Consider the following 15,725-nt stretch of genomic DNA (forward strand, 5'->3'; position numbering starts at 1 on the left):
TATTTGGTCAAAAAATATTCACTACATAGTAGAAGTAGAAAAGGCAGAACCTCAAATGTGCCTTTTACGGTCTGAGGCTTAACAGTTAGAGCAGGTGTCATTTCGTTTCAATTCCTCTACAGTGAATCAACAGGATCAAAGTTACAAGAATGACAAGAAGACCAAAACTAGACTGTTTCGGTTTGAAGATCAGTGAGATTCTCGGCTTTGGGGGAACTCGTGACTGGAGAAGCTTTATCAGCATATACAGAGGATTACCATGTCAATCTATATACTAACAGATTGCTTGGAGACTCAAAAAGGGAAAATCACTCATCAGTATGCCTTTTGTTTTCCCATGGGATGTTGTGAGACTGGAGCTAGAGAAAATAATCAATTCTCTCTCGAGGAATCTGATATGCTCTTCATTTTTCCTCATCCCACTTGCTCTTTGGTATCTCACCGGAGTCAGCAATGATGACTTTTTTCCTAGGTTTTCCACTGTAGGTCCCAGCTCCCCCTTCGATTACATAAACAGTGTCCATTCCCTGGATTACCTTGCCAAAGACAACATGCTCACCATCCAACCTGAAAAAGTTTTGTGGCCAATGAAGGAAAAAAGAAAAAACCTGAGAAAGTTTGCGTAATTTTGAAGCACTGCTTAGGAAAGAGAGCAAAGATTGAAAAGGATAAAACGAAGTGAAAAAACACAATTCACTTCATTGGAACTATCTTAATAGGTCCTTTACTTTTGTATTCTCCTGAATAGTAAATATGCATCCATCATTAATAAAATCAAGCAGATACAACCTCAAAGAAAACAAAATTTGCAAAATGCCATGCTCTGCGTGGCGCTATGATGTGCATGTTTTGTCGGGTTTCATATGACGTGCAGTCCATCAACATAGCAAATTTGTGAAATTCAAGCTAAAGTATTGCTTGCCAAATAGTAATAAGAAGGAATATCCAAATATTGCCCTTATACACGAATAGAAAATGCAGTAGTTAGATGAAGGAATATCCAAATATGCCTGAGCCAGTAACAAGTACCAGAATCCTAGATTCAGCAATAGAAAAGCATAAGAAAACCCAGATCAAGAGAGAGAAGAATAGCATGATTCAGGTGGCCACTGTCAATTTGTCAAATAACTGAAAAAGAAAAACATGCTACTTCTAATTCATAATGCACCTTTTATCAAGCAGGAAACACAAGCTCATACATAACATATTACCAGCTGGCCTTGACGGTTGTGATAAAGAACTGAGAACCATTAGAATCAGGTCCTGTATTAACCATGGAGACAACACCTGCATCATTCAACATCAAGAGGAGATTCAGCTCAGAAGAAGGCTTAGTATGACAATTAAATTTTAGAAAGCAAAATATGAGAAGGAAAAGGAAGGAGAAATAAAACAAAGGATATCTGCACCTGGATGTGAATGCTTTATCTTAAAATTCTCATCAGCAAAAGTGCCACCGTATATAGATTCATATCCCTTCCCATCTTTATGTACAATATCTCCACCTTGAATCATGAAACCAGATATTATACGATGAAAAGGGCTACCCTTATAATGGAGTAACTTTCCATTCACACCCTTGCCCTTTTTTCCTGTAAACCAGAGCAAATAGACATGTAATCAGTAGACGCAACACAACAAAGGGCCTTTAGCTGCAGAAAATTAATCCAAGTATACCCAGTGGCAGCAGTGTACATACCTGTGCACAGAGCCCTAAAGTTTTCTGCAAAACAAAATTCAAGAATTAGGAAATAATATAGTTTGATATTCATGAACTTTTTGGACCAATAGATGATTTAAGAAAGTGAGATCCATGTGCAAAATCATTTATTTAAAGTAAATCACGCCAAGTGAGCAGATTTATTCCTTACGAGCATGCAAATCATGCAGCTATCTATAGAAAGAGATGTACACTGAAAGGAGAATCGCTAAAAGTAAAGTAGCACCATTCACAGAGTAAATGTGAAGATAACATCCCACTTGTTTGAAATTGGAAAAATCATCTTTTCCCTCTCACAATTCTAAAGAACCACCACCGTACAGGGCACTTCATAGGCTCTTAAGGCCATAGTATAAAATCCTCGGATGTGCCAATTAGTCCATACCAACTAGAAATCTAACATATTACCCAACCATAGGACGCAAAAGCATTTTTCTCATTGTGTGAATTCAGCCTATAGACTCCACAAACTAAATACTTCAAACTTTTAATGTGCAACTGAGAATTTCATCCATTGCAAGCGAAACCAAGCTGTAATGCTCACTCACAATTGATACATACCTACTGTTTTTGGTACAACCTGACCATATAGTCCAATCACGATTCTGCCTGCAAATATTCAAACACGGGAATGAGCTACAAACATGAAAAGGGAAGACAGAAGTGAGGGAGAGGACGAGTCATTGAAAATCTAGGCAACAGTATCACTAGCAGCCACATGAGATCTCCGAAACCTTAAACTTCCCCTCTTGAAAGACACCATCAAACGGTCAAACTAATGTGACATTACCACAATAAAAGTTCACTAACTGGGCCAAACTCTTAGGATACTGTATTTAATCTTATATAGAAAAGGAAAGTCAGAGCTGTACACCAGTACCTAAACGCTGTTCATCAATATCCACATCCAAATATACTCTGTGAGTAATTTCAGGATCCTCTTCTACCTCCTCATTACCCTGCAAATTAAAATTGGCAACAAAATCATAAATTTTCCATTGTAGAGGTATAAAGAGAGATTTATTCACTCTTTTCAACCGGGCAAAACCAAAAGAAACAATCCTACCCAAAAGAAAAAAAACTGATGCAGAATTACAAGTCAAGAAAAAGAAACTGAATTAGATAGAATGAAAAACAAGAGAGTTGCTGATGCTTTTTCTTCTGGTAATTGCAAATCACATAGCAATCCAAAGGTACAAACTTTAGAAAGCTTATACAGAAAATCTCATGACCAGGGCAGGTTCCATAAACAATGCATGTGACAGAACAGCCCCGGTTCCAGTTTCCAGAAAATCTCATGATTGGAAAAACCTTAAAAACGTTAGACATAGAATTCGGACATGACGGGCATTGCACCAATAACCACAAAATCAAAATTTCACTTCAAAACTTCCAATTAATCCAACACGCGAATTACTCGATCAGAATCAACCGGATCAAACTCCACCAAAATTCAGACAAATTGAACATATCCTCAGGCCAATATCGCATCACACATCAGCAACTGCCTAGCCTATCAACGTCAGATCCATAAGACACATGGACGAAGGAGTCAGAGAGTGGGATGAAGCAGCTCACCAGCTGAGATTTGAAGATTGCGAAGACGAGGAGGACGGTGAGACCCAGGAGGAGGAGGAGGAGGAGCCGAGGCTGGGCAAGAGCCGAGATCTCGCGGCGCATCATCTCCTCGAAGCACTCTCCTTCCGGGGAAGCTTAGAACTTCAAGCACAAAGAAATCAATCACTGCTCGCTCGAAGTCGATCCTCCATTGCAGAAGCTTCCACCGTCTCTCTCCCCTCACTCTCTCTCTCTATCAGGACCAATTTGCGAGAATGCTAAGCTTATCGAGACATATACGTACAGAGAGAGAAAGAGAGAGATTGTGTATGTATGTATAGGCGGAGGATTAACCAAATCACTCCTGTCAGTGGGTTTTCTCAAAGCATGTTATGCGGTCGACCGAGACGAGGTGGTGCCGCCGTGCAGGAAGTGATAATGATAATAATAATAATTAAAAGAAAAAATTTGAATTGAAAGACACATGTTATTTCCCATAAATAAATGAGAAAAAAATATATTTTATAGCATAACATTTTATTTTTATGTCAATTTTACCACAACATTTTAAAATTACATTATATAGCATATCGTTTAAAGTGTAATGTCAATTATAATATGACGCTAAATTTTTCGTGAAAATTAAACGGAAGACTTGATGTGTGGCACATGTGGATGAATAATAACCTCGGACTCTTACCACATGCGGAATAACTCATAGACCTGTCTGGTGCCCTTTTACCCACCCGACCCTTTCACCATCAATACTCGAATCTCATTCCCGCCTATTCACATACGGAATTGCTCTTTTTGAAAATAAGTACACCATTATAAAAATCACATATTAAATTTATTGCAGTTTATATAGTAAATAATGAATTAAAATTTATTAGAAAAGAAAAGAAGAAAATGCATACCTATCAAATGAATTGCAAATCTTGATTCATTTTCTTCTATGGGAAAAAAAGAATGAGAAGTGTGAAGAAAAAGACTGACAAGCACATTGGTGAAGAAGGGGAAGAAAGGGCAAAGCGCTCAACTGAAAAGAAATTCAGAGCTGCAGTGATGAGGGAGATGTGTGAAGAGGGGAGAACGGGATTCAAGTATTGATGATGAAGGAGTCAAGTGAGAAAAATGACACCGGGCATGTAGGAATATAGGTTATTTCGCAAGTGGCAAGAGTCTAGGCCCACTATTAATCCACGAGTGCGCCACATCAGCATTCCATTTAATTTTTACGAAAAATTTGACGTCATGCAATAATTGACACTACATCGTAAACGATGTACTATATATAATTTTTAAAAAGGTTATGATAAAATTGACACAAAAGCGAAATGTTATGTTATGATTGACACTATACCATAAACGATGTGTTATATCGTATAATTTTTTAAGAGGTTGCGATAAAATTGACATAAAAATAAAAATGTTGTACTATTGCATATGTTTTTTCCTAAATAAATTATTAGGATAGTAGTCTTGCCACGAAAAGCTAGTTGTCAGTGCAAGGGCACGTAATTTCCTAATACTAATCCCCAATCCACCACACTTCACGTTAAGTATTTTAACGGCGGACTACCCCGCGTTGATTTTCTAGATTTCGAAACCCCATCATGACATGCAGGACTTTTCTACGCTCTGATACCATCTCGCCACGAAAAGTTAGCTATCCATGTGATGCCATAAAATTCTCTAATATTAATCCCCGGCTATATATATTTATATATATATATACTTTTTTTTTTCGTTACAAGTAAATATATATATATATATATATATATTTCATCACCGAATATTACTTCTTTCAAAATATGCCCCTCAATCTTTTCAATCATCGATACCTTAGGGCATCTTTCAAAGAATTTTTATAGTTAGTTTAGGCTGTATTCTTCGTGCACAGCTGATCGAGTAACCTTATAAGCTATGCTTAACAGTGCGTATTATAAAGTGGTTTGAACTGGTAGTCACAAAAGTATATTTGTGCATCTTTTTTAGAATTAATAAAAATTCATTTCGTTAACAGAATGTACAGAAAACAACCAAATTCTCGCAACCTTAGCCTTAGACAAAGAACAGGAATCGAGTTTAAATCTAAACCTAGGAACAGTAACAATTTTGTGCCTAGCTTACTGTACAATGATTTCAACTATACCTTCTACATCCATTTTCCTATTTTGTAATATCCTACGATCTCTCTCTAGCCAAACTTGATAAACAAATCCATTTCAGCAGAGCTTGCCCAATATGGCCTCCAGACTCCTTCATTTCCAATATCCGTGCATTTTTTAGGAGATCTAATAATTTAAAAAAAAATGAAAGAAAGATTGATGAGTTTAAGATTGCAGCGGGAACCGGTTAATTTGTGCACGTATATGTCAGGTTTCGGTTTATGCATTGAAATTAGTGGAAATTGTGATGAACGGTACATGTTTGGATTTCAGTAAATTTTAAATTGAAGTTAGACGAACCATACAAGGGAGAGCATAAAAAGGGCACCAAACACATTTTTTTTTTAAAAAAAAAAAAGGGAAAAGAGGGGGGCAAGAAATTGTTGCAGTGGAATCAAAAAGTTCCAATTTCGATGTTCGTCATTGGAATATTCCTATGTGTCGCATCCATTATTCTCGTATTTGATCATATCATTCTTCTTATAACTTTAAACTGAATAAAAGAAAAATATGGGAAAAGAGACAATGAGGGTTCATGGGCCTAATACTATGAAAAAAATCCTAATAGCTAATAAAGGGACACCGGTAATCTCTCTAAATATTAAATCTAGAACCTCTTAACTACACGACGAAAGTGTGCGTTACCGCCATTGTTATCAGAACCGGACCGGAGCTTTGAATCGCCAGACTCATTGAACCGGCCGGTTTTAAGCAAAATTCCATTGAACCGGCTGATTCTATAGGTTTTATGGGTTTCTTATTTAATGTAAAAATTGTTTGGTTGGATAAAAATTTGAACTCATGACCTCTTGCTTCTCATACTAGCATAGTACCAACCAAACCACCACCACTTTTTTGTTCTTTTAACTCTATTTTTAAGTAGTTATTAAAATAAAATATTTATTTTGAAGTAAGAAATATTAAATATAGATACTTTCTTATACTATTGTTATATTTCTTTAAAATCATCATACTTTTATCTTAATTATCATAATTTTTTTAATAATATGAATATTTATTTTATTTTAAATAAACGTGCAGTTCGACCCATCAAATCTCCTGTTGAATCCATAAATCCATGAATCCGTACCCCTTCCGGTTCATCATCCAGTCCGGTTCTGATAACACTAGTTACTGCACTCCCTCGTGGAAAAGAGAAGTGCCTGAGCTTCATTTGATCAGAGGCATCAGTAATGGGCCTTGGGCCCAAAACAGACGGGCCTATCGTGAACTTTGGCAACCGTTTAAGGGCATGAAAGTTTAGAAGGAAGAGTAAGCATAAAAAAACCTCAGCATCCAGAAGCAAATCCAGGCAGAATAAAGTTTCCCTGCATAATCAAATACGATAGTTCTTTAATCTGCAAGCATAATCTACCTTTCACCATACTAGGCCCCTGGTAATAATCTACCATTCACCATGCTAGGCCCATGGTAATAATCTACCATTCACCTCTTTTTTCTTTCCCTTTTTTTTTTTTTCCTAATTTGCCGTCCAGTGGTGTCTTGATTAGCTTGCACGCCCCTCGACTAATATATCCATCTACACGAATCAAAAGAAAACAATTTATACTCTATCTAGGAAATCTACAGATAAACCATACGACATGATCCCAAAAGGATTTGAACTCGTGTAAAAAGTATTAATGTCAACACTCACAACCATCAAGCTAAACCCCATTAGAGTTTATACACTATTTACTCTTTGTAAGTTTTCCATAAAACTGTACTCTCAGGTCTTCTAAAGGAATACTGTCTGCATTATTAATTCCCTCCAACTTCGCGATTCCGTCTCCGGCCACGAGGAGATGGTGGAATTCCGGTAGTGATGGGAAAATTTACGGAACATCGATTGATCAACAAATTAGTCCAGTGTAACCTTCTGATGAACTCTTAAATAGGCATGGGACAAAGCAAGGTTGGTTTTTGAGGATGAGAAAATAGCAAAGAGAAAGCAATGTGGGTCTCAGGATTGCACAAAAATCACAAATGAATTTTTTTTATTCATCAATAATTGCAATCCAACGGTTTAAAAAGTGATTGCACTATGGAATTCCTGGGTCCCCAGACATCATATGTGGTCTACCAATGGTTGATCCGCGTGCCATGAGGCTATACTCTATATCACCGAGATCCGGCACCTATTCAGAAATAGGCAGTTTACTTTTTTTCCTTACAAACATGCTGGAGCTCTCGAAGGGAAAGGAGCAGTGGCAAGCACAGAAATAATTAACGTAGCAGAGCATGCGTTTCCATGGTCCTGCAGTAGAGCCCGCATTCATTTCTGCACGCATGGAAGCCTCTACTATACATGACTGCCCAGTTGCCCAGCATCCGGGGAATTCTCTCCGGGACCAAATTTAAAACAGTATCCTCCGTGCCTTTGCAGTGTGATCAGGTTATATCTTCTTCTTTGATAACAAAACTGTTGATAAGCGAGGAGTCGGTAAGCCCCATCCTGGCACTGATTCACAAAATCTACGAGTAAAGTTGCGTCGAGTTAAAACGCGCTACATCACCAAGTCCAGGCCTTTGCTGTTTAGTTAATTTACGGGAACAATCACTCCGACCTAATGGACTGAAATCGCGTGATGATATCTCCCCATTGGAAACATTCAAAAAGCAATCTGCTAAACGCAGAACGCACGACAATAAATGCCACAGTTGCAGAAAATAGCTACAGTTATAATAAGGTTGATTGGCTGTGATACAATGCACATAGAGATCCTGCCATATAAACACACACACACCGCACCCACTTGCTCCATAGTACACAATGACTTCACCAAGTCAACTTTGATGTCACGGGTTAACTATACTTTTTGGGTTCATGCCCTTGGATTTTTATGGACAGAAAGGGCTGGGCAGTTAGAGGGTGGGCAGGTTATTAAGGTAAATAGATAGCATTCTCATTACCGATACTACGCTGGCTCATCCGAATCATTTCAAGGTCATCTCAGCGACAGTGTCGTGTTATCGTTTGTTTCGATGAACATGCCATTAGACTTTTTGTGAGAATCGGTGCTGGAATGAACATTTTGATTAATATATATGATCATATAAGTTGATGTCGTTTGAGCAGAGGAGTTGATTGACTGTCGGTCCAAACTATATAACGATGACGATCCAAAATATCTTAACATGGGTAGATCATATCCTAGTGCCAGAAAAATATCAAACTCCTACGTCATTTTTACGGATAAAGCCAGGACCTGGGACATGCATAAATCCAAGAACGCAGAAAAGTCGAGTAACATAACCGAGAAACCAATAATTCATCAACCCTCGGAGTCGGTACCTATCTTTCTTTCTAGATGGTACATAGGGAAATCCAGTAAAATTAACTCGAGAGAGTCATACGTCGAGTTCCAAATACACTGACGTGGCTGCTCACGAGATAAGAATATAACAGGTCAAGTTAGCATGATCAAAAAGATCGAGAGAGACACCGTACATCCAGGCTTGCACGAGCAAGAGAGAAGCAGCACATATAGGACAAGGACTGGCACATTAAAAGATGGGTACGGTGTCAGCAGAAGAATGAGAAACTCACCACTGCCGTTGTACATATATATACATATTCACATGAAGCAGCACTTCCTACCGACTGTTCCCTTGTGATCTCTCCACCACCACACCTCAACTCTCTCACCTCTGCCTCTGTTTCTTCTGCCTTCTAGACGTTATATGTATAACGTCTTTTCTTGATCATCTTTTCTATGGTGGTACCCTTCTGTTGATAGATTTATCATACGGTTTGTCGAGCCAGTGCTCACCGGCTTTGGTCAGAACATTGCAGAGACACAGAGGAATGGGAGATGAGGTTGATGATTCGACCAACTCATCCTCTAGATTGTTGTTGGTGTTGTTCCTTCTCATGGGCGCATCTTCCCTTGTTGCTTCTCATGGTTTGCTTCCTTCTCCCTCTCTTTCCGGTTATTTTTCATGAGCCGATGCGGCATTTATTAACTAGTATGTTGTTTTCTCATATAATTCCACAGACGGCCTGCTATACGATTCAACAGCCTACACAAAGGTGAGCAACATTACATTCCAATGAACTACATCACTACACTGCAAGGGTCCTACTATTAGTCTTCCTGCGAGAAATACTTTACCGGCATGTGACGCGTTCTTATTCACAAGATACGTGCTCCATGAAAAGACAATGTTACCACTTCATCCCAGTAGTAGTCGTCAAATCTTTGCCTTGTGTAGAATGGCTTTTGAGTAAATTTGTCATTGCTCCGAGTTAAACGTTCTGCTTCTATTGTAATGGCAGTGTTTGGGGAAGCCGGCGAGGCCACTTTACAACGGAGGCATTCTAAAGGATATTAAGATTACTTCCGCAAGCAATGACTCTTCTCCATCTCTTTCGTTGTGCAATCTCACCCAAGTAACCAAGTACTCTTTCTCCAGTTAAGGCCCATCACTACTTGAATCTTTAATCCTTTCCAACCTTTACAACTACTTTCTGAACATGCATCTTGTTTCATCCGTGCAATCTGAAACTCGTGCAAATCAGTAATTAACACTTTGATTACCCGGTGGCCCATTGAGCCCTTCGAATAGGAGAAAGTTACAAAACCTTGTTTGATTTTGTCTGACTCTGTTGGACTAATTTTAGCAGGATATTTATTGCTAACTGCTCCAACTTTGCGCCATCTACCGTTCTCGGTCATCTTATCAGTTCCTACAAACAAACACCTCCACACCCAAATTAGTAGTTTTCCTAGCATAGCCAGTTCATTAGACAACGCAGCATTATGTGGAAACAAACACGTAGCATTCACATGTCCAACTTGAAAGTCACTAAGTTCGTGCATTTCTGGTATGAGCAGTGTCTATTATATTTGATCTCCTATGAGAAATGAATGAAACCAATAATTCATAAAATTCAGTCCTTAACTTGTATAGCATTGGCTCTCGAGACTCAACTCTATCAGTTCATTGTCAATTCCCGCAGGTTGGGTTAAGATCGATGGAGCAGATTCCGCCCTCATACGTGTGAGCCTGAGGACAGAAAATGAGTTATATAGTTGTATAGGGAATGTAATGGCAAGGAGTGGATGTTGGTCATTCCTCAAGGGCGGATTCACTCTGAGTTCACCATCAAATGCTACATTATCGTTTCAGGTGAGTTTCTCGTAAATGCTTGTTGATCACGCCTCAAATTCCAGTCATCAGCTTGATATCACAATCTGATGAGAGAAGCTTCTTTCTTGTTTTCTGCTGATTACCTTGCGCAGGGTCCTGGTAGTACAGATGTCACTATAGCTATCGAAAGCGCCTCTTTACAGCCCTTCACTGATGAGCAATGGAGAAAGAGTCAATATCACATAATAAACAAAGTAATAACCTTTTGTTTCTTAGCTATATGAAACTATAAAATCAAACTGATCTTTGGAAAGCTTAAGCACACAAAATCCCCAATAACCCGTTTTCAATTATCGTGAACCTCCCGACTTATAGGTGGACTAGAATGAATTGTATTGCCATTGGCAATAATGTGCATGCTCTAAATTGAAATGAACTCTCCCTGCCTCAATTTTAAGGTAAGGAAACGCCCCGTGACGATCCACGTCACCGATGAAAATGGAGAAAGGCTGCAAGGAGTGGACATTCAAGTCAAGCAGGTCTCCAAGGAATTCCCATTTGGATCTGCGATAGCTAAGACCATCCTCGGAAACATCCCATACCAGGTTTCCTATTTGTCCTCAATCGAAACACTGCTCTACGGGTAGAAGTCTGATATAAAGTTAAATCCAGGAACTTACTGATCAAGGTGAGGTAGCATGTTTTATTTGAAACAGAAATGGTTCGTGGAGCGGTTCAATGCAGCGGTCTTCGAGAATGAGCTAAAATGGTATGCAACTGAACCCGAGCAGGGTAAAATTAATTACACCATAGCAGATCAGATGCTAAAATTCGTCCGAGAGAGTGGAGCCACTGTCCGGGGGCACAACATATTCTGGGAGGATCCAAAGTACACCCCTGCCTGGGTCGGGAACCTCATGGGCCTGGACCTGGAGAAAGCCGTGAAAGCCCGAATAACAAGCCTGCTGGACCGGTACAAGAAGGAGTTCGTGCACTGGGACGTGAGCAACGAGTTGCTCCATTTTAATTTCTACGAGCAGAGACTCGGACCCAACGCGACGCTAGACTTCTTCAAGACGGTCCATGAATCAGACCCTCTGGCAACGCTTTTCTTGAATGAGTTCAACGTGGTGGAGACATGCAGCGATGTCAGTTCCAGTGTCGATGGGTACATTTTGAAGCTAAGGGAGCTCAGGAGGGGCGGTGTGTCGATGGATGGGATTGGGCTGGAGAGCCACTTTGATGCACCGAATATCCCCCTCATGAGGGCTGTAATCGATAAGTTGGCCACGCTAGGACTCCCGATTTGGCTCACGGAGGTTGATATCAGCAACAAATTCGATAAGAAGACACAGGTATGTTTCTCCTAATCATCATATCCCTACCGGATGACTATATTGTGACGGCAGTCAATAGTATCGGATTAAGAAAGTTGAGATTATATAGCTTCAATACGTTCTAGTCCGTCAATGGGCTTAACTTGATGGATGAAGAAATCATTGTCCGGACAATTAGGCCTGCTTATTAGCCATAATCCAATTCTTACCCAACCGACCCACTTTACAACAAAGAGGGGGTCAGGACGTGCTTTGTCAAGCCATCCGGAGAAACAAAACATAGGGCTTGATAGCCATCTATGAAGCATAGGTTCGTACACCAATTCATCTAGCAACTCGAGTCGGGCTGAATCAGACAATCTTACCTGCTGATTACAGGCTTAGTATTATTATACATCCAAATGAAACTCACTGCAACGTGGTGGGCTGCCTGTTTCCGTGTTCATACCTGATCAGAGTTTCTTTGTTTAATATCTTGCTTCTGGATAATAGGCTGTTTATTTGGAAGAAGTGCTGAGGGAAGGCTTCTCGCACCCCTCTGTGAATGGAATAATGATGTGGACAGCGCTCCACCCTTACGGATGCTACCAAATGTGCCTGACCGATGCCGACTTTAGGAACCTACCTACCGGTGATGTGGTCGACAAGCTTCTCCGAGAGTGGAGAACCGAGGACATACAGGGCCAGACAGACGAGTACGGATCATACAGCTTCTTTGGGTTTCTAGGTGAATATTCAGTTACTCTCGAGCACGGGAACGGTACTGCGACGTCAACATTTGCACTGTCCCAAGGTGAGGAAACCAAGCATGTCACAATTCACTTGTAAACATTCACACACAATGCCAGAAAATAGTGTTCATCATGGGGGAGATCCAAATGATTAACATCATCTATAGCTAATTCGTCTGCTTTCTCAGAGATCGGTTGAATCATTTGCAGAATTTAATGTATTGACAATTACATTCGGTCTATCTTAAACATAGTCACCAACAAACTGTTAATTGAGTGGTAAACAGTATCAATCCCGGTATAGGAGATTACAAGTACGAATTCCGGGAGTGAGCATAAAAGCTTCATTCTTGGAACTGCGAGAGCAAGTCTGCCACCCACTAATAATATCTTCCGATTAAGGGAGATGGTCCGTGCTAAATGTGGGCCGCGACCTTATGGTTGTTGATGGGGCTCTATTGTTTTGTCAATTGACACGGGAAAGTTCAGTTCACCGTGGCCTATAAAATAAAGGAGTCTCATCAACATTCAGAATCATATTTGTCGTCAATGTGAAATATGGACTCTCACTTACGGAAGTGTCAGTTCATAAGCAATTTGTGCACATCGAACGTTCAATGCACTTCTAGATGAAAGTCGAAGCTCGAAACTGACATAGACTAGATTAATTTATTAAATAAAATCAATTAATTTAATTCCTCTTTACGTATAAACTATTTCTTATTTTATCATTCTTTTCATCGGTAAAACCGATAGCCTTCATATTTTGACCGTATTCAAGATTTAATTTGGTCGATTAGCGGATTCTCTTCTAATTGTAGTTTTTTTTTTAAATTTCTTTGTCTAACATTTTTTAGGATTATCGGTAGATTTTTCTTGTACTTCACTTTATCTTGTGTCCCATCGCCATGTTATTGGTCGGCACGCCTTTTTTTTTTTTTTAAGGAAAACGGGACAAAAGCCCATTACAAAATAGAGAAATTACAAACTACAAAGGCTACCAAAAAAAAAAGCCTACCGAAAAAAATATCACATTTTTTATTACAAGGAAAGTATAAATTTAATATATAGGAGATAAGGGAAAATGATACAAATGTGCGCCCGGAATAATCCTAGTAATGAAAATTGTACTTTCTCAATTTAGAATGCCTTTATGATAAAATTAGTTAGAATATTAATCTAATAAAAAAAATTAGCTCCGCTTGCAATACACGTTTGAGTAAACATGATATATAATGAAAATTGTACTTTCTCAATTTAGAATGCCTTTATGATAAAATTAGTTAGAATATTAATCTAATAAAAAAAATTAGCTCCGCTTGCAATACACGTTTGAGTAAACATGATATATATATATATATATATATATATATATATATTGGCATGATATCTTTTGCATTTAAAGGTCACGGATTTGCCTCTAAATCCCACGTTTTTGGATCGGCAATTAATAAAATAAAAGAATCACATGTATATGTGGACAGTAACGAGAACAAATATCGTATGGCTAAAGCTTCGAATCAAACTCTACCTCGGGCCCCGCTGCCATTTTCATAAGCTGTCCCACTCTCAATGTAGACTTACAAATCACTTTACAAAATAAATAGTATACTTTGCTATCCCGAAAGTCCAATTAGATATTTGGAATGTGAGAGAAGCCAATATTGAAGAGGTATCAAACACTCAAAAGGAATAATTTTCCAAGCAAGGATGTTAAAATTGTCAAAAGGATTTTGACTAATCTAGTTCGAGATAAATCAGTTCACTAAAGGGTAAAACATGATTTTTTTTCGTTCACAAAACTCAAACCCGAATTCTTATTTAATGAAAATAAACGTCTAACCATTTAAACCAACCCACGTTGATAAAATAGATTTAATTAAAAGAAAAACATAAACTTCCATTTCTCAAATATATTTAACTCAAAAAAGGAAGTGGCTAGAATTCTAATAAAAAAACATTCACATAACTTTTATTATTACCACTTCAAGTTCAAACTTTCTACTAAACTGTCCAATTTCCATGAAGTTTTCTGTTAGCCTAACGTTTGAGAAATAAAAATAAGGGGTTATTACGCCATATATCCCATAATTTTACCGTTTTCTCAAATCTATCACATGCTTTAAAAATTACCCAAAAATACTTATGATTTATATCTTGTTTCAAATCTATCACGCTATCAATTTGTCTGTTATGCAAGTGGGCTCCAAACATATCCCATTATTTTAATTTTTTTCTCAAATTTATCTCATGATTTTAATTTTTTTCTCAAATCTATCATTGATAAAGAGTCACAGTGACGAGAATGAGCTCACTTATGTTCCACGTTAGCAACACTATAAATTGTTGACGAAGAAATTAATGTCATGATAGATTTGGAACCAGATGTAAACCATGGGCTTTTCTGAGTAATTTTTAAACCATTGTTATATTTAAGAAATAGGTGATACCATGGGATATCTGACGCAATAAACCCTTAAAAATTTTTAAAGTTTTTCAGAAAAACATGAATCTTATCTATGCTTCTTTTTTGTGAACAATTCCATATTATATTTTTTTATGCACTTATTTTTATATTATGAATGTTCATAAAATAGCGCAATAATAAAATTATGTTCATGTAAAAAGCACATGATTATTTTACAAAAAGATAGAGCAGTGACATTTTATGTCCCATTTCCAACTATAATGAGGACTATTGGGAGAAAGTATGAGATGAGAATTTATGTAGCATGTACAAGTTTCAATCAAATATCAAGTGTTAGACTCTGGATGACAAATTTTGCATGTATATGTATTAGTCTCACCTAATATTTTTTTTGGGCATGTGATACATTATTTAAATGCCAGGTTGTGAATAATTGAAAGGTCTAAATTGTTCTCGTAAAAAAAAAAGTCTAGTGTTATTAATGATTTCTGAAATTTTAGTTGTTGAATCTATATCTATATATAAGTAAAATTTACTTGAATAGTAATAACGCTACTCAATAAGTACTCTCAAATTAATGCAATTGAAAAACATCAAAAATTGATTTTTAATTTTTGAATACTACTTAAAAGTACATCACATGTGTAAATTGACTACCTTTTACAATAAATGTAACAATTACGCTTA

At 37.9% G+C, this 15,725-nt stretch overlaps 2 protein-coding genes across 2 annotated transcripts; one reads left to right on the forward strand and one right to left on the reverse strand.

The window, feature by feature from the left end:
- Nucleotides 1-2: 2 nt before the first annotated feature.
- On the reverse strand, nucleotides 3-3,681 carry LOC116205525 (peptidyl-prolyl cis-trans isomerase CYP21-1). The gene is made up of 7 exons (XM_031538154.1): nucleotides 3,299-3,681; nucleotides 2,601-2,679; nucleotides 2,282-2,329; nucleotides 1,700-1,723; nucleotides 1,410-1,592; nucleotides 1,212-1,287; nucleotides 3-567 (listed from the first exon to the last, which is right to left on the reverse strand). Exons 1-7 carry the CDS (start codon nucleotides 3,401-3,403, stop codon nucleotides 405-407), a joined length of 678 nt encoding a protein of 225 aa, XP_031394014.1. The 5' UTR covers nucleotides 3,404-3,681; the 3' UTR covers nucleotides 3-404.
- Nucleotides 3,682-9,028: 5,347 nt separating this feature from the next.
- Nucleotides 9,029-12,927, forward strand: LOC116202427 (endo-1,4-beta-xylanase 5-like). Its single transcript, XM_031533971.1, has 8 exons — nucleotides 9,029-9,353; nucleotides 9,447-9,481; nucleotides 9,728-9,863; nucleotides 10,412-10,581; nucleotides 10,695-10,796; nucleotides 11,001-11,147; nucleotides 11,259-11,897; nucleotides 12,372-12,927. Exons 1-8 carry the CDS (start codon nucleotides 9,257-9,259, stop codon nucleotides 12,705-12,707), a joined length of 1,662 nt encoding a protein of 553 aa, XP_031389831.1. The 5' UTR covers nucleotides 9,029-9,256; the 3' UTR covers nucleotides 12,708-12,927.
- The last annotated feature ends 2,798 nt before the right edge of the window (nucleotides 12,928-15,725 follow it).

Source organism: Punica granatum, chromosome 4 (assembly GCF_007655135.1).
Source record: "Punica granatum isolate Tunisia-2019 chromosome 4, ASM765513v2, whole genome shotgun sequence".
Lineage (NCBI taxonomy): Eukaryota > Viridiplantae > Streptophyta > Magnoliopsida > Myrtales > Lythraceae > Punica > Punica granatum.

What these genes read in the sequence shown, in the direction of transcription:
- LOC116205525 (XM_031538154.1), bottom strand. Translation starts at nt 3,403, where the DNA reads ATGATGCGCCGCGAGATCTCGGCTCTTGCCCAGCCTCGGCTCCTCCTC. An exon ending in GGTTGTACCAAAAACAGTAG is followed by an intron (nt 1,724 to 2,281) that starts GTATGTATCAAT and finishes TTTGTTTTGCAG; the next exon opens with AAAACTTTAGGGCTCTGTGC. An exon ending in CTTTAGGGCTCTGTGCACAG is followed by an intron (nt 1,593 to 1,699) that starts GTATGTACACTG and finishes TCTGGTTTACAG; the next exon opens with GAAAAAAGGGCAAGGGTGTG.
- LOC116202427 (XM_031533971.1), top strand. Translation starts at nt 9,257, where the DNA reads ATGGGAGATGAGGTTGATGATTCGACCAACTCATCCTCTAGATTGTTG. An exon ending in AACCAAGTACTCTTTCTCCA is followed by an intron (nt 9,864 to 10,411) that starts GTTAAGGCCCAT and finishes CAATTCCCGCAG; the next exon opens with GTTGGGTTAAGATCGATGGA. An exon ending in AATATCACATAATAAACAAA is followed by an intron (nt 10,797 to 11,000) that starts GTAATAACCTTT and finishes CTCAATTTTAAG; the next exon opens with GTAAGGAAACGCCCCGTGAC.